This window comes from Crassostrea angulata, chromosome 5 (assembly GCF_025612915.1).
Source record: "Crassostrea angulata isolate pt1a10 chromosome 5, ASM2561291v2, whole genome shotgun sequence".
Taxonomy (NCBI): Eukaryota; Metazoa; Mollusca; class Bivalvia; order Ostreida; family Ostreidae; genus Magallana; species Magallana angulata.
In genome coordinates, this window is record NC_069115.1 from 4434007 (window position 1) to 4457319 (window position 23313).

Sequence of the window (23313 nt, forward strand, 5' to 3'; positions counted from 1 at the left end):
TGTATTCGCTAACTCCTAATGACAAACTCCCACGATGAACTTTCTTATTTGATAGTGATAATTAAAACTGCTGCCGAACCATATCTATGTTATATACAGGGTTATTTTCGCAACGTTTTATTTTCGCCCTTCTACACTTGCAAACGATTTGCCCCGTCTTGAATTCGCCCAGATGCAATTGAGTTAAAAAAATATTAACTGCAAGAATGGAATTCGCTGCAGACAACAAAATTTAAGACGTAATGAGCGAAAATAAAACGGGGGCAAATATGTTCCTGCATACAGTACTTTTAATTATACAACACATTGAAACAGGATTCTGTAAATATAATTATAGTGTGCATGTATTGACGTTTTGAAATTTTCTTTTGGAAATTAAAGCCAGTTAGGATTGTTTTCTTTAAATTTTAGGCCCCACCTCAATTCTATTTTGGTTTTGATTTTCCGTGCCTTGGTTTTTTTTTTTTGGTTTTTTTTTTTGGGGGGGGGGTGGGGTAGTTGGGGGGATTGTTTTTTATTTATGCGTTTATTTGTTTGTTTTTGTTTTTATCACATTGTGTCCCTTTATATATGTATATTGGCAAAAACATCTTGATATTCGTATTGCATACCCAAACTTGATTTTATGTTTTTTATGTTTTCATATTTGTCCCCATACAGTCCAAAATGGATGTGGTATTTCAAAACAAAATGTACCTTCCTTTTATAACATTTCAACAGATTGTGACTTCGATTCACTTTCAGAGATGGCTCATATATTTTCTGTGCGAGATTAATTATTGGAACCTGTGCTGTATGCCTGCTTTGGCCTCTCTCTGGCCCCAGTTATAAATGGTGTACATGAACTTGAAAACGATCCACAAAAAAAGCTTAATTGTTTGCTTCATGCATCATTCAATGCTTTAAATGTTGTTTTACATTAACTGCTAGTATACATTATTTCTATTAACTGACGTCCCGCCAAGTCATTCATGAATTTTTGATTGAAAATACAATAAATTGAATTTAAAACAGTTCAAACTACATGTTGCTCTCTTTTCATTTATTTTGAATTGTACAAAATAAAGATGACACAACAGTGTTTTATTAAATTAACCAGGTATTAACCAGCGTATAATCAAATAAACGCAGATTATTTGGTTCTTGGCTAAAGGAATTTTAAACACACTTTTTAATTCTCATTTTATTTTCCCAATAAAGAGGACGTGGTTCTTTGTTTGGAGATGAAAACCGTTCACTCAAAGAAGCTATTGCCGAGTTTGGTTGTATCTAGTGGTTCTGGAGGGGATGAACAATAAAGATAACAAAAGGACGATTTTGATGAGGAAATCTCACCATAACTTTTTGATTTAAGGATATAGCAGGTAAATTACAACTTTTAACAAAATCATTACGAAGCATGCGTTATATACATGTAGTAATCCATTTGTTTATTTGTTATAGATACTCGTTCTTTTACTTTCTATTTCAGTCAATATACATTGTTATCTTAAACAATCCGGTTGTCGGCATAGAGTTCAACAACAGCATGTTTATTTCTTCTTTTTTTCCGTTTAGAACAGGAACAACTCAAAACCAACACAGTTTCTCACATGTAGTTTTGGATTCTCTTCACTTCCCCTGTGCGGCATTCGGTCACATAGAGATTGTCTTTGCTGTCCACGCACAAACAGCGGGGGTCGTGGAGATCAAGGTATTCCATCAGTCGGAGGAACTGTCCGTCCTGATCCAGGATGTGGATTCGGAGATGTTTGTCAGCTGTCAGGATCCGACCCTGGCCGTCTGTGGTAATGCAGCGTGGATAGAATACCTTGGTAGTAGAGGGTAGACCCGTGTATGCAAATCTGAATTTGCCTACCTGATTGACCACCACTAACGCTCGGACTCAAACAACTTTTGTTTGCTCATCATCATCGCTAATTGTGATAACCAGGAGGTCACCAGAGGAGGTACTACAGACACCACGTGGTCGCCAATCCCGTAGTCTGATTGGTTGTATCTGTTCATTCTTCACTATGTTTACAGTTCTGTCTTTGAAATCAGTATACACTATGTCTCCACTCCTTGTCACTGCTATGTCAGATGGCTTGTTCCCTGAATTGGTTGGAATGGACTTACTAGTAACTAGTTCTCCTCGAAGATTGAAGAGTTTCATGATTTTGTCATCACCACATGTCCATAGTTCCCTATCATTCAAGCATGACACACTGTATATGTTTTCGTACCCCGTGTTAATGACTGTTACAGCATTGGGTATTTCTATATCTAAGTTTTCAGGGAAAGAAGTCTTAATTTCTTGGGTCAAATTGTTGTAAGAATGCATTACTGCTACTGTTGTGAATGATAATGCTGACAGGGAACCAAACAGTTCACTAATTCTTTTTGAGTGGATTTCTCGAGGTGTGAATTTGGGTAAAGTAACTGTGATTTTGGGGGGTAATTCTTTGAATTCAGCGTTCTTGTATGTATATCTTAACAGTAGGGGGACATCATTAGAATCGAGAATTTTCTTTAAATCAGCAACGTTCTGTGTGATTTCAGAAATTGTACGTGTGATTTCAGCTTCCTGTTTACCGAGACAAGCCTGATAATTTGAATCCGTTTCAGCGAGTTTTTCCTTCCATATAGCTATTATTTTGTCTATTTCTCTGTGTAAGCCCTCCCCCTGTTTGTCAATAAATGTTGTCAACTCTCGTGAATTCCTATGTAGATCATATTTCTTTGCTTTAATGTCTGATGCAATTTCTCGATATATGGGGAAAAGAGATTGTTCCAACTCCACTAAATCTCTTTGCGTTGCCCGCTTTTTCACTTTCTTAATGTTTTCCAAAATACCGATAACATCATGATTTTGATGTTTCTTGGAGGAGATACACTGCCCGCAGATATAAATACCACAGTGTCCACAATGAAGCATACAATGTACATTCACGTGTGTTTGGCATTTGGGATACATCAGAGAGGAACGATTCTGATTGGCTGATTCAACTTTATGTTCCGTCATGTGCTTATCCGCGCAATCTTTGCACATATTGAGGTGGCAATATTTACAGTTTATGGTAGCCATACAAGCTTGACACAAGGAACAACGGACAACGGCCTGGGGGCTGCCCAGCGTATCCATGGCTATGGACCTAAATGTAAACTATGGATAAAAGGAATCTGAAAAATGAAGAACCGCTAGTTAAAGGATTGGATCTTCAGAATACCTAAAAACATCATAGATTTGTCCATAATGATGTTATATAAATCATGAACCATAAAATACATACTTTATTAATTAAATGGTTTTCATCAGCACGTAAAAACATTAATATTATCTGCCTTATTTTAATACACTAACCTGTGGTCTGTTTAAACACATAGATCTATCCACCGCCACTGGTTTCAGATAAAATGCTTTTTTTTCTTCTCCTACCTCAGTACATGTATCTGAGTTCAGACGTTGACATTGTGATTCTCACACAATGCACAAGGTTAAATATTTTGTTAAGATATGGACGAGTGGTTTTTAAAAAGTCCATGTTATGTCATTTTTTTGTTACAGTATTCGCTTTTGGTTTCGCTCTCCTTTATATATTCATTTCAGTTTCTAATTCTATGGAGTCCTTGAGCATTGTAAGTTGACCTTGAATTACGTCCTGAAGGTGAAAAAAAATGTTTTATTGAATTTGTTCCGAGAGAGTCAGAAACCTCTTATTATATGAAATATTATCTTTCTTCTAAGCAACGTAAAAATTAAAAAGAATAATTTAGGGCATTTAAAGGGAGTGTTACTTATGATCTTGATAACATCCATATATAGATTTAGTTTAAAGTTATCTTGTCAGTGTGTATCAGAATTTACAGATAATATTATTCAACGCATTATACAGCGTTTGCTATTATGACTGCCTTTCGCACGCAGCTACTCTGTACAGTATTTGTTGGTTTCTAAATACACTTGATATGAGCAGAGAGAGAGAGAGAGAGAGAGAGAGAGAGAGAGAGAGAGAGAGAGAGTTTTCAGTACCCTGCGTATTAGTACCAATATCCCATAAAATCACTTTAGCTGATATGGAGAATTTTGGAGAAATATATATGTTGTACTAAGACATCTCCCTTGGTGGGGCCAGCATCTATCTGTATTTGGTCGTGCCTTATCATCTGGCCAATTATAACAACTCCACCGGTGTTATTAATGTACTGCAGTGTATCGTTTCCTTCCTTTACCATCCTTACCACTTGACTAGAATCCGTACATACTGTGCTGTTTCCATTCTTTACTTTCTTTTCCTCTTCATAGGAATCCATGCATATCACACAACAACACAGAGAGAGAGAGAGAGAGAGAGAGAGAGAGAGAGAGAGAGAGAGAGGGTAATCATTAAAATATGATCGCAGATTCTTATTTGTCACTCGACGTTTCATAGATATTTCATAGAACGTATATTTCATAGAACATTACATTCGTGGGTTGTAGCTAAAAACATTAAGTGAACAAGAAAGACATTTCGTCGGTAACTTGTTCGGTTACAGGTAACTTACGTGTTATTTCTATGGTAAGTGATGTGGCCAGTATTGACCGACTGTAGTTTAATTAAACTGATAAATGCAATCCGTAAATTCAACATTGTTTTAGAGAAATGATTTTTTGGGAAGGGTAGGAGTGACTGTCTTCATTTTTGCGCATAGTTGACCTATAATGAAAGAAATTAAAGATATATATATATATATATATATATATATATATATATATATATATATATATATATATATATATATATATATATATATATATATATAGTAAAACGCGGATAGAGCGAAGTCCTACAGACCAGAGTTACTTCCCCTAATCCACAATTCTTTTACAATAATAATTACAATGTATAGCGAATTCGGTATATATTCTTTTTTCTTTTGTGTTTATTGAGGCATGAAATAGAATTCCTATATTGTCATAGGATAAATTAATGGATTTATGGGGAAATAAATCCATTCAAATGTTTGTGTGTAACTGGCATTGGTTTGTTTGTTAGTTTTATTTGTTGTTTAAGGTGGATCACTTTGATATGAATCGTATTGATTTGAAACCTGTCTGTTAAGCGTGCGTTGTTTGTCATCATTATATGCTTATCTATTGCGTTTTATCTGAATCAATTAAGATAAACTTTTCAGCGCTGAATGTAATTAAGATTAGCACACCTGTTAGAAGATGTAAATTACATTAAAAATTCCACTGACCATCGAATTATACAGAGTTACCCACACACACCCAGTATTCTCGGTAAAATATTATATTTCAGATTCTATTGTCATGAAAACCAAATTATTGGCTTTTTCAATACGATCTAACCTTAACTTAGAGCATAACCCACTTCTTATTTTGCTGATTAAAAGTTCTGCGCTAATAAAAAATAATCTCACTTTTGTTTACGGCTCCATAAGCTGTCAATCGGAAATGTGACGTCGCTGTGAACTTAGAGAAATTCTAAACCATTTTCCTTAAAACATCACTGGATAGAATATTTAGCGATTGCTGATTGAGTAAAAAGTGGGTTATGTTAAATACAGTTCAATAAAAGAATAAAAGTTGTCCATGTACTAAAAGTTTGAATCTTTTTACTGCAATAATAAGCTCGCGTTTGCGTGTTAAATATGTTTCGGAATTGAAAATGTATATCATATTGACTCGAATTTAGAAATTGTATTTACATCACATGATTTTGAATAACAACATATACAGGATCATACACATCACAAATGAACGTCTTAACTCTAAATGTAGGAAATGTTCATACTTTGTACGACCTTGAAACGTTATTTTAAATAAGACTCATGGCAAACGAAAGTTAAAATATTCGGTGGATCATCTTATTATAACAAGATGATGTATTGATGGAAAAAGTAAGTTTATAATAATTTTTTTCTTCAACAAGTTAATATACTTTGTTGTCTTCTTTTTTTTTTATAGCCAAGGCTGGGCTAGCGATATTTTTTGTATGGAATGTCTATAAATATCAAAGTGGCACGGTGACTCAAAATAGATATTTAACTTTTTAATTAAAACGAGCTACTCGAGATTTTATCATACGGAAGGTTTTGCGCATCATACCCCATCACTTATTAATTTACACCAGGCACGTAGCATCGTTTTTGAAAGTGGGGGGGCCAGACCCATCCAAAAATTTTAATTTTGACAAGCAAAAAAATAAAAAAAAAAAGGGGGAAAATTTAAAGTTTCCAAAACTCTTCAAAATCCTAATCCGTGGGAGGGGGGGGGGAGGGGGGGGGGGGGTAGGCTCAACTATACTTCCAAAAAAAAATTCTTCCCTACCAAAAATTTTGACCTCCAAATCATGAATTTCCTAATCCGTGGGGGGGGGGGGGGGGGGGGGGGGGCGGCAACTTCAAATTGACTACTCATTTCCTTATTTTCATATCAATTTTTTTACTAACTTCCAAAAAGGTGGGGGGGGGGGGCCAACTCCATTATAATACATTTTTTTATATGCAAATTTTAAAAAAATTGTTGCTGCGAGAAAAAGTGGGGGGGGGGGGGGGGGCAGGCCCCCCTGCCCCCCCCCCCCCCCCCCCCCCCCCACTGATGCTACGTGCCTGTACACGTCATTAAAACTCATCCGGAAATTGTAACAAACCGAGTAGTTTTGGACATTGGTTTAGTGTCACGTGATTGCTTTTTCTGTCTAAAAATAGTTAGGGTGGGATTGAGACACTGAAAAAAGAATTTGAATTTGAAGCTATTCGATGACCGTGCTAAGAAATTTGCATTTAAAGAGAATGCATTTGTGAAAAATATATAGTTCTTGAAGACATCATGTTTCAATGATATGTTTCTGGCTCATGATGTATGCCTCGCTGCAGTATTTACATTCCCCTGCGCTTGCTTGGCTATGAAGCGGAAAGAAAACTCAGTATTTTTGTGTTGGCCCAACGTGTAATTCTACTTTTCTCTTTTTAAATTGACTATTTTACTTTTGAACACCGTAATTTTTCAAAGGTTCATTTTTTTCAAATGATATATAAAATGTGAAAATCGTGTAAAAATTCGATTTTTGGTGAATCATGGGTTTGTGCGTCACCATTTCCCTTTAAGTTTAGCGATAAATTGAGAATTTTTAGATTTCACAGAGCGTTATTTTTGCAGAGTTCATACTTTAAACATTTAAGTTAAGGGAAAATAATTTTACAGTTTTTGCGCAAAATTGTCTGAGCTGAATTTTCTCTTCAATTTTTATGACAGTATTCGTATATACACTTGTTTTATGTTTATATTTTGACCTTTCATAAGATTTGAAGTTTAATTATACAGCATTAAATGTGTTATTCACAACATTATATATTTCATATTTTCTCTGTACATAAAATTTGCAGCACAAAAAAGTTGATATCCATTTTTTCCCCGTTTATTACAAATATCTGCTGTGCACTGTTTACTCCTTATTATCTCCAGTGTTCATTCTTTTTTCTCTCTCTCTAAGCTTGATTGTAACTCGTTTTTTTTTTCATTACATTGGTTTGTTTTCGTGTAGTGTTCCAATACATCGGTAACTTCGAGTGTCGGGTATCATTATTTCGGTTTGTTTTCGACCATTCTCTTTGCTGCTGGATTATTACTTGTCTTGGTTCATTACATCGCTCTGTTTCGGGTTCCATTCTACAGTGATGGACTCCAGCTTAGTTCTACAGCAGCCGCTACACAGAGTCAGTGTAGACCGCAACTTTCCCTTTACTTTGTCTAAGACTTCAACAAAGACGCACTTGATGTCGTTGTGCATGAACCAAGCGAGAGGCGTCGCGGCGTACGTGACGCATCCGGTTACGTAGAAGGCGTCAAATAACCTTATGTTGGGCCGGCACCAGGAACTCCTACAGAAAACCAAATGCAACATCATATACACAAACGGTGCAAACAACAGGCAAAACATGCCTGTTGACGCAAGAGACGCTATTAACATGGAACGCAACGTTTCGTCCTGACGCATTGCGTCATCTGCCAGCAGGCGATCGTAAGAAGCTTTTTTGAAGCGGTAATATAGGAATACTGCAATGCTGAGAACAAGGATTATGAAGAAGAAAATGTTGACCAATACAACACCGGCTTGTCGGGTGTTTTTCTCAAGAAAATGGAAACACATTAATGAGCCGTATTTCTTTGCGTAATCTGGCAAATCGTTCATTTCCCCCAAGATAACCACTGGTATTAATGCTACTTCACCGAGCCAGGGTAAAGAAAACAGAATGTAAGGGAGAATGGTCCAGATGCGTGAAGTGATATCGGAGGGCGGTGAAAGGGACAGCTTTACTTTCAAAAAGAGGCTGATTACTATGGTAATCTGGATCATGCTCATGATGTGCGTCGAAGTTAGGTCAAACACAGAAAACACTTTACAGAGGATGGTCCCGTGGAGCCATTCCTTGTAAATGAAACGACTGTCACCAAGCGCATTGGTAATTGTGCCGAAGAGCAGATTAGAGACACACATGCCAGCCACATTCCACAGGAACACGTTGGAGCGAAGCTGTTTCCGGGAAATAATGACGAACAACAGGGTCAGGTTGGAGACGACAGCCAGGACGCTGATAACGGAAACGGAAGTGATGACCGGGGTACGGTCCAATTTGTGATAAGGGTAGGTGTTGTTTTTGGTGGTGATATTGTCAGTTGTATTTCTCGTTGGTACTGACATTGTGACGTTTACCAATGCTGCAATGTTAACCTGAAAGAAAATACCAAGCTAGATTATCTACAAACATACACAGTTTGACAGGCACTGCAGCTTCTAGGACGTTTCCGACAAAAGTACAATTGCGCCATGGACGGCCCTCCACCATTTCACAAACACCGGAAATGCCCGAGAAATTGCGATGGAAATCGATATTTGAAATTGGTGTAAGAGATACATATGTAACTATATAACTGCCAGAAGAAAAAATGTTCCATATTCGAATCAGATATGGGGTTATTGTGTTTAATTTAAAAAAAGAACCCAAACCTTTTTTTTAAACGAAATGAAAGTCCTAGTATATAATAATAAAACAACTGTAAGAAATAAATATATGTTGCAAAGTGGTCCTTGTGTTCTTTATTTTATAGATTTTGGGATTTCTTATTAATTCAAAGCTTTGCAAATTTTATTTGGTTAAAAGAAATAGAACTAAACTTATAGTCTTTTTATCATGTACATTCGTAGTGTTTTTGTTTTTACTGACTTCCGTTTTGTTTGGGTTTCAATTTTCATTTTCTCGTTCAATCATATCGCATATAACATCTACACGTATTAACAGGTAAGGTATTTTTGATACAAGAGTCGGGATTTATAAATATCGCTTTTTTTCCCCGTTAAAGTAGTAGAATTTTATTTCATTTATTTATTTATTTATATTTTACTTTAAGACATATTAGTAAGCAATTATTACATAATTGTATTTTCATCTTATTTTGTTATAAATATATTTTAAAGTGATACAATCTGATAAAAATATTAAAAAAATTAAAAAGCTTTAACCACGTTTGAAAAAACAAATAAAGATGTAATAAAAGCAAAACTCTTCCTTACCATGTTAATATAGCCGTGAATTTAACAGATGTCAACAGTTTGTACGCCGCGGTGAAGTGACCGTCTGTATTGTTGAGGAGAACTAGTTCAGAGAACCAAATTGATAAACTATATTGTTATCTTAGTTAATTAATGCTAGAATTAATGGTACATAAATTATAGCATAACTCCAACGATGATCTATGCGCGTCCACGATATCAATATCGTTAGAGGAGAAAAAGAAATTTGCATTTTTTGATAGCTGATGAAAACTAATAAGTTAATCTAACTTTGACCTACTTAACTTCATGGTGTATAACTATTGGTTAAGGAGGGAATGGGGTTAGTTGTAATATAGATATATGAGTCTTACAGAAATTGATGCAAAAAGGCTTGAAGTAACGATGATTACTGACGCCGAGTCTTTCACGTTGTGATATAATATGCCGCTACATTTGTGGGTTCAGAAGATGCTGAACAAAATAAACGTACGTAAACAAAGAAGTTCTACATTGAACATCATCACCACAGAACATCATCACCACTGAACATAATCACCACTGAACATCATCACCACAGAACATCATCACCACAGAACATCATCACCACTGAACATCATCACCACTGAACATCATCCTGATGAACCTCGCTGTGTTCTATCGCTGAATTTTTCACCTTTTTTTTGTTTGTTTGGGGGTTTTTTTTTGGTTTTTTTTCGTTATAATAACTATTTGCTTTAGCAGATATATTATACAATGCAAGACATTTTATAAAGAGTATAATACTAAATGTGTTCAGGGTGATTTTTTTTAGTTTTTACACATAAAACAACTCTGATTCTGATTATTGATGAACAAGTTTAATTGCAATGATGAAAATGTTGTAGTCTTAGAGTTGGATTTTTCGTTCAAAATCAAAGTGCAAGTATGTACTTTTTAAACATTTTCAATTTACTCAAACATTCAATGAAAAAGAACTTCGTTTTATTATCTATAGCATGGACATATAAATGTAAACATAAACGTACTTGGAATAAATAAAATTGAAGAAAATTGATACCTTGATAATATTATCGTGTATTGAGTTAAAAAAAAACGTCATTACAAATACATAATGTTGGTTGGATTATAGAAATCCGCCTGCGGATATCTATATATATTAATAATTCATACAAAATAAGGAACTATCGGGAAATATAGAAACACACTAAAGAAGAACATAAAAATGTACGATACTTAGACATATTACAAAAATTCAAAAGTTATATGATTGATAAATAAAATCATAATACATTCTGAAGTTATCATAAATTATATCTTAATGAAAAGTTCGGGTTTTTCTTATGATGTGTTATTTGCCCGCCTCTGCTGACAATATGTGAATCAAATGTCACGTGCTGACATTTGCCCCGCCCCTTCACATGTGAGAGAGCTTGTGTTTGCCGCTGTCGGTGATGGGCGTGACTGGGTTAGCGTGGCCACTCCTCCACATGCCCCCTCCTTTCTGACCCCCCGCGTACAGGGCTTTCTCGTCGTCCGGCTCCTCTTTCTTCTTCTTGTTTCTGTATACAATGTAAAAACGAACATTAATTAAATGTATTTAGATAATGACTCATTTTTCAGAATGCCACGCCTTCTATGACGATGCATGAAATGTGTGAATAAGTAATAAAAAGATATACCAAAATCCATCTTACGAAGTGTTTTGTAGGTATATAATTAATTAATTATGCATGACTTTTGTATATTCCTACATATCTGAGTTTTACAGTAATAATGTCCAAGAAAAGTTTGTTATTCAGCAAATATTTGGTTATTGCTGTTTGAATTTTTAAATTACATGTATGCATTTACATGTACATGTGGTCGTTAGGTTTTAACTGACTTACAAGCAGCAGAAAATAATCCTGGGTAGACAGCAGGGTATGAGGATGAGCCCGGCCACCACACACAGCAGTAACACGTACCAGGGCAGGTCCACCGCACCTGTAAGGTGAGAGGTGAGGTGTTTACTAAACACCTGGCAGGTAAGATATGTACTATACATATCTAAATGTATGATATGTACATTTTGTACTAATAACACGTGAAAGGTAAGGTATGCACCTCACACTGGGACTACAATTAGGCCAAAAAAAAAAATATTCATGTTTCCTGTCACCTGACCAAAAAAATTAGGGTAGGTAGGTAGGAAAAAAATTTTATTTTTAAAAAATATTTTATTTTTAAAAACTTTAAGAATGTTCACAGTGCACAGTATGTTAATGATGATTCAAAATTTCCAAAGGTCTATGTATTATTATGCATGTAAAGTATAGAAAACAATCTGCATCGAAAAAAAAAATTTAAATTAAAAATAAAAACTAATATTATTTGCAAAATTTAATCTACATGTGTATGAAAGTATTTATCCTTTTCTGGATAAATATTTCTGTTTTGTTTAAGCTTAATGTCAATATCAAATCAGTGTCTGTACTTTCGTGTATTTGGGGTATTAGTCCAACCCTTTGACCCACTTACTATCGTACGTTATTATGTAGAGGATCTGTTTAATTTTCAAGATAATATAGACAGCAGTTTTATGATAATTTTAAAATTTATTGCAGTTATTAACTAATAACAGGTTATTAACTAACTGTTATATATCAGGATTCAAATTAATAAACATCGTTTTTGTAATATCCAATGCAGAGTATGTTGTTGCATCACCCGTATTTATAAACCCTGAAAATAAGATAGTTGCAAGTTATAATATAACCACAAGGTTAATTTATGCAGTAAAAATGTCTGTATATTAGTTTACTATCATTATTTTGCCAGTGAGGTCAATTTACACGATTGTGAATTTAGAAGACCGGGCACTTTCACTACTGTTTTTGAGGAAATTCTGGCGAAGTTACCGATCACCATCATGATCACAAAAAAAACTTTTAGGGTCGGAAGGTAAAAGATAGGGTCGGTCGGGCGACAGGAAACAGGAATAATTTTTTTTTTGGCCTTACGTAGATTACACCTAAAAAGTACAATTTGTGTACGTAAAAACAACAGCAAAAATAAAAAGAATATATGTGCATGTATACACTGAACAGCTCTTTTGTGGAAGAAATATTTATTTTTTAGACTAATACTTATTGATCAAAGGAGAAAATTTTCAACCCTATGTAACTTTAGCAAATTATCTATTCTTTTTGATAAATATTAGTACAGGAGTTATCTCTCTTGCATCGCATTTATAAGCATTTATTACATACTAAGCAATAAAAACAGTGTTTTGGCTTTAGCGACACAACACATTTTATAATACTCGTATCAGCTTCCAGGGTTGATATAGATCCGTATCACACAATAGTCGGAACTCCTCTGGTTTTTTCCACTTCAGAATTAGATGATAATTTATCGGAATGAATCATACGTCACAAAACAACGTCTGACGTTATTCACTCGTTATCATTCATGCCGTGACTGAATTGAGGTATTGACAATGTCTTCGATATGTTATTACTAAGTATGTAATGAATATTAATAATAAAACATACCATTTGTCACATGCACACCCTGTTTAGCCCTTACTGGCCAGTTCACACCGAGAACCATTTCTCGCCAGTGCACATTTACGTCATTTTATCAACACCACAGGTGCTTGTGGACTGGACCGTGCACTACCACCCCCCCCCCCCCTTTCTATTTTTTTTTTTAAATTTCTTTTTTTATTTCTTTTATTAATTATCGTTAACAACCCCTTAGATATGTCTCCAATCACACTCGTTTCCCCTATATATATAAAGAGAGTATATAGGGGAAACGAGTGTGATTATAAAATGCCACCGAGTCGTGATATTTCTTTTATTTTTCGACTGGAGACATATCTTAGGGGTTGTTAACGATAATAAATAAAAGAAATAAAAAAAAAATTTTGAAAAAAAAAATAGAAAGGGGGGGGGGGGTGGTAGTGCACGGTCCAGTCCACAAGCACCTGTGATCAACACATAGAATTATACATAAAATGGCGTACAAATACACTTGCGAGATATGGTACAACGTATAGGAGAGAAACACTAATATCCTTGAAATACAAAACTTTGATATACTATAAAAGGTAAAAATATATTGACTCACTATTTGATAAACAGGTAGGGGGGCTAGCTGACCAGGTGCCCCCCGTCTGACAGATGAGGTCTGACTCCCCAGTCAGGGTGTAGCTGGGTAGACAAACGATCGTGTACTTGTCCCCCACGGCATACGACGTCTTATCCTCCGTCAGGGCGTAAGCGTTGGCCGGTAGGGCCGGCTTTGTGCACGTACCTAAAAAATTAAGTTATTTTATGTTTATACATACCATTCCCCCTCTTTTTCTTACTTGTCAAGATTATGCTTTGAAATACAACAATTTTTATAGAACAAGTACACAGGTGTAGTTGGTAATGAAAAGAAAGGAAATGGAATGGACTTTGCAGATATATATGCTACAATATTTAACTTAATTTATAAAATCAATTTTGATATCATTCCCTTAGATTGGTATCTTTTAACCTCATCTTACAAGATCACGAGAGAGAGAGAGAGAGAGAGAGAGAGAGAGAGAGAGAGAGAGAGAGAGAGAGAGAGAGGTGTTACCCCATGTGAGCTGGATACAGCCCAGAAGACATACGGCCGTTAATAGATGACGCAATGTATCCATTTTCTGGTCCTCGTTTACATTGTAATCATCTACAGAATTTTAAAGGTTTGTGTTAATTTTCGCTAAGCTACGATATACATGGTCGGATGGTCTAGCGAACTTTTACTGAAAGAATCATGTTGAAAGAATATTATTATTTAAATCCGTTCCTGTACACTCTCTGTTAAATGTCAGGAAGACATGAACTCATAGTGTTTGAAAATTAATTCAATGTATAAATTAAAAGTGTTGAATACTCGTATATTCGATAACTCAAAACTTATACATTTTTTAAAATTCTAGCTGATAAATAAATTGTACGTACAATGAGAAAACATTCTTACCTTTGTTTCAGATATGAAAGTTATGAATCCAGTTATAGCGATAGGAATTGTTAACATTAAATCTACAGAGTTTAAGTCCTCACGGAGCTATGCGGTAAATTAAATAGGCCGGGTAAATACTCCCATTGTGTTTCTGTTAATGTTTTACCAGCGGATTAATCTCTCCTCTACATGCTACCTGTCCCATTGAAACAACTTCTTATAAGGAGTAGGTGGCCAGAGAGGTCAAGTGGCAAAACGTTTTAAATGTTGCATACTTACATTGTTTGTTTTTACATACATTTGTATATGTGGAGAGAGAGAGAGAGAGAGAGAGAGAGAGAGAGAGAGAGAGAGAGAGAGAGAGAGAGAAATTTCAAATAAAGAAGGTGTTGCTCAAATGCGGAAAGTTCAACTAAACCGAGAAGGACATTTAAAAACCCATAACGCTTAAAAATCTAAGCCTAAATATGGACTTATTACATTACTTAGACGCCTATATTTGCATAGCGGGTATGTTCTATATTATATACTGTAGATTCCTTATTTTACACGAGTACTTAATTCCGCGATTCAACGGTGTTCCATCAAAGCGCGAGAACATAATTTTAATCGCGAATGCTGTATCATATATTCATGTGGTTTACATATGTCCGAAAATTACAAGCGATATTTTAAAATTCGCGAGACGGGCTCCTCGCAAGTTTACGCGGATAATATCTGCGTTTATAAGGAATTTACAGTAGGCTTAACATATAACATTCTACCTTTGACTTTCCAGCGCGTGGAAATGAGAGAGCAATAAAATTGTCACATTTAACACCATGTGGTTCAAAGGTTGATATTCATTTTGATTGTAACGATTTTATGTCTCTATAGTATCTCTATGTATCTCTGTATCTCTAACGGCATGATTTTTCAAAGAACATACACTCACTTTCTTGATTGCTATAGATGCTTGACATTTGTATGTTGTGTTGAAGTCCCATTATCGGATACCCACGGGCGATCGCGTCTTTTACTTATCACTGATAAGTCAAAGACGCGATCATCCGTGGGTATCCGACGATGATGTGTGAGATCAGATGCAGGAAAGAACAAATTAATTTAACCGTACTTTGGAATTATTTTTTAAAAATCTAAATTATTCATTTTAATTTTTTTTTAATTTTGTAACCTTCTCAAAAGATAATAAAAATTTCATTCATAACATGAATACCAAACATATCAAGATTCAAACTTAACAAAAAAGCTCTCGCGTTTTAAGGATAATCCGCTTAACCGCTTGACCAAATTCGGCATAGCAAACTGTATTGTAAATTAGCAAACCGCTTTTGCATTTTGAAAGTATAAATATTATGTCTTAAAATTCAATTTTAAAAAAAATATGCCCCTTTAAAACAAAATTCGAAAATAGTAGCTTTTAAGAAACTATCCGGTTCTTGATGTAAATATTAAAATAATTTTGTTTCGAGGAGATAGGCCGAACAAAGAGTATTCCCCTCTCATGATGCATGAAATCTGTCACATTTGTCTGTGTAACCATTTTCAAATTTATTTCATGGTCTTAAAAAATTAGTACAGTCTCTCCACATAAAAATCTAGACTGCTTTATGTACAACGTTGCGTGCAATAAAAGATTTACACCGAATTCTGTAACTTTGAATTTTCAATTTTATCTGCATCTCCTTTAGGGGGAAATAGCATAGGAACTGCAACACCCTCTTTGCTTTTGTTTGATTTCTTAACTAGTTTGATTTTTTAAAAATATTTATAAAAACTGCTCATCATTGCAAGTATTTCCTTTAAGTGTGGACGTTTTCATCGGAGAGTTGCTTCCCTTTGTCGCATCATGACGTTGTTGAATGTAGATGCCATTTTCAATGATATCTTTTTATCGGTCATTTATCCTTAATTTGATAATTAAGACTCGCAATTTGTACATTTTCTCTGACAGACTAGAAAGAGTATAATTCAACTTTATTATGTCAATTTAAGGTAGGGCCGCTAGGTGCAAAATCTCTTATGAAAATTAAAAAAGAATGGAAAGCTTTGCCAAATTATAAGACGGACCGAAATCTGTAGAGGCCGCTTTGACCCGGAGCCGATACGTTAAGTGATCACGTGAGTTTCAACTATAGGGCGTATTATCATGTGACAAGAGAAACACCTGCAGACGATAGCGGACCTGGATGGAATGACTTATACCGACTTGTTATAAAGTCAAGGTTTGTTTTTTGATTAAGGATTTTATAGGGGTTTTTAATCGGTTGACTTGCAAGTGCTCTAGGGTTGTCTAGAAAAGGCAGATATTCAAGATACAATCGTTTTTTAAAGCGTAAGTTGGGGGTTGGGTGCCGACACATAATATTTATAAACAGTTTTTTTTAAAATATAAGAAATATAAGCATTTATATTTATGATAGAGGCCCTATGTAAATTCGCTAAACCTCATTAAAATCTACAATAGATTTGCCTTAATTTTATGTTGGGGTCGGATGCTGACGCACAAAGTTATTACAAATATGAATGCTACTGAAATCATAAAAATGTATCACATTTCGAGATCAGCCTTTACACATCATTTACATTCCTTTCACCTTTGTTCTGTATGCTTTTTTAACATCAGTTATATTGAAGTTGTTTACTACACCTACATGTACGTTCTCCCCAGACATACCCCCTGTACATGTGTCACATATTTGCGGACCCTGAAATTTTTCCATCGGGGGGGGGGGGGGGGGGGTCAGAGAGATATTTAAAATTAAATTAAAATTAAAATTGGATGTTTGATCCACTCGCTTACTTGCTACATAAACTTGTTCCAAAGGAGTCTGTTCGACCCCCCCCCCCCCCCCCCCACGTACCCCCCTACATCTAGAGCTGCACATGTTACATCCATATTTCAATAAGTGTACATGTTATTATTAGATAAACAGGTCTAACTTAAATATTTTATTCACTGACGCAACAAAACATTCAAATCTTGAAAAAAAATCGTTGGAAACTCATTTCAGTAAATCATTAAAATTTACACCCGACTACTGTTAGCCAGTCCGAATACATCCGAAAAAACAATTATTATAATCATTTTATGTGTTTTTAAGAAATATGTTTAACTTGTATATATATGCGTTTTTAAAAAATGCATTTTAGTATATATACTAATATTTCAATTATTTGTACAAGTCGAGTTATTTTAATGAATAAAAGAAAAACAACTCTGTTTAAAAGTTTGGTTTTGGATTTTGACTTTATAAAATCATAAACTTGTATGGCATGCCCCATTGTGGTAGAAAGTAATGATATACATGTATATTTCAGGCTCTACCAAGGACTTAACCATGGACCCCAGACGCAGTGCCCAGGATGTGGTGCGTTGTGATGTGTGTGATACTCCTGTCCCCCCACTACACTGTGACTTCTGTCAGACCAATCTCTGCAAAGCTTGTGTTGGGGAACATATGCTGGATTTTTCAAAAAAACATCAGGTGGTACCGTTTCAAGACCGAGGATCCAGTCCAAATTATCCTAATTGCCAAAAACATTCCCCCAAACAATGTGAACTTCATTGTGAACAGTGTGACATTCCTATTTGTGTCCTTTGTGTTTCCTCTAAAAGTCACGAAAACCACGAAAAACTGGACATTATAAGTTATTTTGAAGCAAAAAAACATGATTTACAAACAGATTTACAAGAATTAGATATAACAGTTATTGCAAAATATCAAGAGATTGCAAACAACATCACAGTTCAGAAAGCTGATCTTAATAAAAACTCAAAGAAATTGGCAACCGCAATAGACAAACATGGAGAAGTCTGGCACAGAGAAATAGACACCGTTATACAGAAACTGAAATCTGATCTTGATGAAATGGACGCCAAACACCTGGCTATCTTAAATAATAAGGAAGAAGAAATCACACACACCATTTCTGAAATCACACAGAGCATTGCAGATCTGAAGAAGTTACTGGACTCCAGTGATGTCAGCCGTGTCTCTGCCTACAAATCCAGGATTGCTGAATTCAGAAGATTGCCTCCTAAACTCACAGTTTCTCTACCAAACTTCACCCCTCAGAAAATTAACCCAGAACAATTTTACCAACAATTTGGTTCTCTGACAGCATTCTCCATTACAACAGAGGAACATGGCTACACCATGGAAACCTCAGAAGCTGGATCCTCTCCTCTCAAACCACTGCTTGATGAGCCACGGATCATCTCCACCATACAGACACAGTATAAATATTCACTATCCAGTGTTACTTGTCCCAGTGATGAAGAAATCTGGGCCTGTAGTTATGATAATAAGATGATGAGTCTCTACAACCTGCAGGGGAAACTAGTGAAGTCAGTCCAAACCAAGTCAGGGTACGATCCATGGGACATAGCAGTGACAAGGAGTGGGGATCTAGTTTATGCTGATGACGATGATAGAACTGTGAACATAGTGAAGAATACACAGATACAGACAGTGATCAGACTACAGGGGTGGGAACCTCACTATGTCTGTAGTACCTCCTCTGGTGACCTCCTGGTTGTCATGGAGAGTGATGATTATAAACAAACAAAAGTTGTGTGTTACTCTGGCTCCACAGAGAAACAAAGTATTCAGTACGACGACAAAGGACAACCTCTCTATTCATCTGGTAACTATAATAAATACATCAGTGAGAACAGGAACCTAGATATCTGTGTGTCAGACCATGGAGCCCGTGCAGTAGTGGTGGTCAATCAGACCGGGAAACTCCGGTTTACCTACACTGGTCCTCCCTCTACTACCAAGGGATCATTCTATCCATGCGGCATCACAACAGACAGCCAGGGTCGGATCCTGACAGCAGACTGGGACAACCACCGTATCCACATCCTGGATCAGGACGGACAGTTCCTCCGCTACATTGACAACTGTCATTTACAGACTCCACGGGGTTTATGTGTGGACACCAGAGACAACCTCTTTGTGGCTGAGTACAGAACAGGTAAAGTGAAGAAAATACAATATTGTATGTAAACACTGTGTGCGTATTATATGTAAACAAACTGTGTGTGTGTATTATATGTAAACAAACTGTGTGTATGTATTATATGTAAACAAACTGTGTGTGTGTATTATATGTAAACAAACTGTGTGTATGTATTATATGTAAACAAACTGTGTGTGTGTATTATATGTAAACAAACTGTGTGTGTGTATTATATGTAAACAAACTGTGTGTGTGTATTATATGTAAACAAACTGTGTGTATGTATTATATGTAAACAAACTGTGTGTGTGTATTATATGTAAACAAACTGTGTGTGTGTATTATATGTAAACAAACTGTGTGTGTGTATTATATGTAAACAAACTGTGTGTATGTATTATATGTAAACAAACTGTGTGTGTGTATTATATGTAAACAAACTGTGTGTATGTATTATATGTAAACAAACTGTGTGTGTGTATTATATGTAAACAAACTGTGTGTGTATTATATGTAAACAATATGTGTGTATTATATGTAAACAAACTGTGTGTGTGTATTATATGTAAACAAACTGTGTGTATGTATTATATGTAAACAAACTGTCTGTGTATTATATGTAAACAAACTGTGTGTGTATTATATGTAAACAAACTGTGTGTGTGTATTATATGTAAACACTGTGTGTGTATTATATGTAAACAAACTGTGTGTGTTTTATATGATACAGTTTGTTATATGTAAACAAGCTCTATGTGTGTGTCATATGTAAACAAACTGTGTGTGTGTGATATATTCTAACAAAATGATGTGAAAACATATACTATTTTTATTACATTGATCAAGGTTTTCATGAGTTAAGATATTATCATAGCTATCTTTGTGGATTGTTTGATTGGACATTGAGATGGTGTACCGTTTGTTCCACATAAATATTATTAATATTTTCAGTATGTGATTATAATTACATACTTTGTATATTTTGATTAATATGTAAATACATGAAGTGTGTACTTGCCAATAAGTTTAATTGCTGTATTTGAATTGCTTTTATAATTATGTATAAATAAACACACTGGTGATAGAATAAATAAATTTATTAAATTATATAAATGTTTTTTAAATTCATCGCCAGGTGACTAATTACTTGTGCGTAAAATCCATTGATTACTTGGATATATTAACGCGCATCATTTTACGCGAGTTTTTCATTTTTTAGCCTTTAGAAATCATTATTCTAGATTAGCCGCACGTACATGTATTGATAGCTACTACATATAGTGATAATTTTCTTTTATCTCAAACGAATGAAAAGAGTTTTATATAAAATTTACAAAAGCAATTTTTCAATGAAATAAGAAACAAAATTTCATAATCAATCTTTATCTGTAATCGATCTCTATCAATCCATTTATCTATCTATCTATCTATCTATCTATCTATCTATCTATCTATCTATCTATCTATCTATCTATCTATCTATCTTTTGTCTATCTGTCTGTCTGTCTGCGCCCGTCTGTCCGTCTGTTTGTCTGAGAGTATTCTAGAAAGCAACCAGTAGATGTGAATTTCTGTTAACCCCCCCCCCCCCCTCCCCCAACGAAGTATTTTTTTTTCATTGTTTATATTCTCTCGAAAATAATCAGGCATGTAACATTTTATTTTATCATTCTACAAATTAAGTCTTTGAAAACAAGGGAGCAATTTGCCCCCCCCCCCCCTCTCCATCTACGCTGTTTAAACAATTACGCCGGTGCAGTAGTGGTGGTCAATCAGGCCGGGAAACTCCGGTTTACCTACACTGGTCCTCCCTCTACTACCAAGGGATCATTCTATCCACTCGGCATCACAACAGACAGCCAGGGTCGGATCCTGACAGCAGACCATAACAACCACCGTATCCACATCCTGGATCAGGACGGACAGTTCCTCCGCTACATTGACAACTGTCATTTACAGTATCCATGGGGTTTATGTGTGGACACCAGAGACAACCTCTTTGTGACTGAGTATGACACAGGTAAAGTGACGAAAATACAATATCTGATGTAAACATACTGTGTGTGTATTATATGTAAACAAACTGTGTGTGTTTTATATGATACAGTTTGTTATATGTAAACAAGCTCTATGTGTGTGTCATATGTAAACAAACTGTGTGTATGTAATATATTCTAACAAAATGATATGAAAACATATACTATTTTTATCACACAGATCAAGGTTTTAATGAGTTAAGATATTATCATAGCTATCTTGGTGGATCGTTTGACTGGACATTGAGGCAGTGTACCGTTTGTTCCACATAAATATTATTAATATTTCCAGTAGGTGATTATAATTACATACTTTGTATATTTTGATTAATATGTAAATACATGAAGTGTGTACTTGCCAATAAGTTTAATTGCTGTGTGTGAATTGTTTTATAATTATGTATAAATAAACACACTGGTGATAGAATGAATAAATTTATTAAATTATACAAATGTTTTAATTCATCGCCAGATGACTAATTACTTGTGCGTAAAATCCATTGATGACTTGGATATATTAACGCATCATTTTACGCGAGTTTTTCTTTTTTTAACCTTTAGAAATCATTATTCTAGATTAGCCGCACGTACATGTATTGATAGCTACTACATATAGTGATAATTTTCTTTTATCTTAAACGAATGAAAAGAGTTTTATATACAATTTACAAAAGCAATTTTTCAATGAAATAAGAAACAGAATTTCATAATCAATCTTTATCTGTAATCGATCTCTATCAATCCATTTATCTATCTATCTATCTATCTATCTATCTATCTATCTATCTATCTATCTATCTATCTATCTATCTATCTATCTATCTATCTATCTATCTATCTTTTGTCTGTCTGTCTGTCTGTCTGTCTGTCTGTCTGTCTGTCTATCTATCTATCTATCTATCTATCTATCTATCTATCTATCTATCTATCTATCTATCTATCTATCTATCTATCTATCTATCTATCTTTTGTCTGTCTGTCTGCGCCCGTCTGTTTGTCTGAGAGTATTCTAGAAAGCAACCTGTAGATGTGAATTTCTGTTACCCCCCCCCCCCCCCCAACGTAGTATTTTCTCATTGGTAATATTCTCTCGAAAATAATCAGGCATTTAATATTTTATTTTGTCATTCTACAGATTAAGTCTTTGAAAACAAGGGAGCAATTTGTCCCCCCCCCTCCATCTACGCTGTTTTAAATAGAAGTCATCCTGATTGGTACAGTAATTCAAGAGCAGGGTTCCCGCGGGCTGCTTGTCTGTTAAACGTTTTAGTGAATGGAATTATTTGTTCGTGAATAAATGTTTGATAATTTCTGGAATTGTAGTACAAAAGTTTGTCAGGAATTAAATAGAAAAATAGATATCTGATTTAACCTCATCAATATTGAGATAGACGGAATTTTTCGAAAAATCTCTTTGGTTTACCGATTTCACTCACGTGCCGAGAATTTCCTTCCTAATAATGTCTACACTTACCTTAAAAATTGAATGATCAAATTTTCAGTGGAAAAAAAAAAATATATATCATTTTTTATATTTAGAGCTATGGCAGTTGTTTTTTGGCATTGTTTATTAATGATTTTGATTTGAACATATTTTTTTGTACAAAAATACAATTGGGATTGGACACAAGTTTCATAACTTAGACCGCCCTCTCCCAATACAAAGATATAATACAACATAAATAAAGGTCATTGGATAAAATGGACGTATACATATATGCAATTGGCATGTATATAATAAATCAATAAATGTTTATTGATAATTAAATAATTAAAATCTTTAAAAG

General features: G+C 34.8%; 4 protein-coding genes across 5 annotated transcripts; 1 reads left to right on the forward strand and 3 right to left on the reverse strand.

The window, feature by feature from the left end:
* Positions 1-1588: 1588 nt before the first annotated feature.
* LOC128183648 (uncharacterized) lies at positions 1589-3650 on the reverse strand. The gene is made up of 3 exons (XM_052852750.1): positions 3344-3650; positions 1892-3162; positions 1589-1810 (listed from the first exon to the last, which is right to left on the reverse strand). Exons 2-3 carry the CDS (start codon positions 3122-3124, stop codon positions 1589-1591), a joined length of 1455 nt encoding a protein of 484 aa, XP_052708710.1. The 5' UTR covers positions 3125-3162; positions 3344-3650.
* Positions 3651-7187: 3537 nt separating this feature from the next.
* Positions 7188-9637, reverse strand: LOC128183080 (C-C chemokine receptor type 8-like). Its single transcript, XM_052851937.1, has 2 exons — positions 9561-9637; positions 7188-8720 (listed from the first exon to the last, which is right to left on the reverse strand). The coding sequence occupies exons 1-2, from the start codon at positions 9561-9563 to the stop codon at positions 7614-7616; spliced, it is 1110 nt and encodes a 369-aa protein (XP_052707897.1). The 5' UTR covers positions 9564-9637; the 3' UTR covers positions 7188-7613.
* A 740-nt stretch (positions 9638-10377) lies between these two features.
* LOC128183092 (uncharacterized) lies at positions 10378-14688 on the reverse strand. 2 transcript variants are annotated; one of them, XM_052851956.1, is made up of 5 exons: positions 14541-14688; positions 14154-14246; positions 13656-13841; positions 11429-11525; positions 10378-11101 (listed from the first exon to the last, which is right to left on the reverse strand). In XM_052851956.1, the coding sequence occupies exons 2-5, from the start codon at positions 14215-14217 to the stop codon at positions 10957-10959; spliced, it is 492 nt and encodes a 163-aa protein (XP_052707916.1). In that variant the 5' UTR covers positions 14218-14246; positions 14541-14688; the 3' UTR covers positions 10378-10956. The 2 variants fall into 2 exon arrangements, with proteins under 2 accessions (XP_052707916.1, XP_052707917.1); XM_052851957.1 differs by lacking the exon at positions 14541-14688 and having other exon boundaries at positions 14154-14270.
* Positions 14689-16663: 1975 nt separating this feature from the next.
* On the forward strand, positions 16664-20285 carry LOC128183079 (uncharacterized). The gene is made up of 2 exons (XM_052851936.1): positions 16664-16747; positions 17844-20285. Exon 2 carries the CDS (start codon positions 17864-17866, stop codon positions 19535-19537), a length of 1674 nt encoding a protein of 557 aa, XP_052707896.1. The 5' UTR covers positions 16664-16747; positions 17844-17863; the 3' UTR covers positions 19538-20285.
* The last annotated feature ends 3028 nt before the right edge of the window (positions 20286-23313 follow it).

What these genes read in the sequence shown, in the direction of transcription:
- LOC128183092 (XM_052851956.1), bottom strand. Translation starts at nt 14,217, where the DNA reads ATGGATACATTGCGTCATCTATTAACGGCCGTATGTCTTCTGGGCTGT. An exon ending in CCCTACCTGTTTATCAAATA is followed by an intron (nt 11,526 to 13,655) that starts GTGAGTCAATAT and finishes CTCACCTTACAG; the next exon opens with GTGCGGTGGACCTGCCCTGG. An exon ending in AGGATTATTTTCTGCTGCTT is followed by an intron (nt 11,102 to 11,428) that starts GTAAGTCAGTTA and finishes CATTGTATACAG; the next exon opens with AAACAAGAAGAAGAAAGAGG.
- LOC128183648 (XM_052852750.1), bottom strand. Translation starts at nt 3,124, where the DNA reads ATGGATACGCTGGGCAGCCCCCAGGCCGTTGTCCGTTGTTCCTTGTGT. An exon ending in ATGATGAGCAAACAAAAGTT is followed by an intron (nt 1,811 to 1,891) that starts GTTTGAGTCCGA and finishes TCTACTACCAAG; the next exon opens with GTATTCTATCCACGCTGCAT.
- LOC128183079 (XM_052851936.1), top strand. Translation starts at nt 17,864, where the DNA reads ATGGACCCCAGACGCAGTGCCCAGGATGTGGTGCGTTGTGATGTGTGT.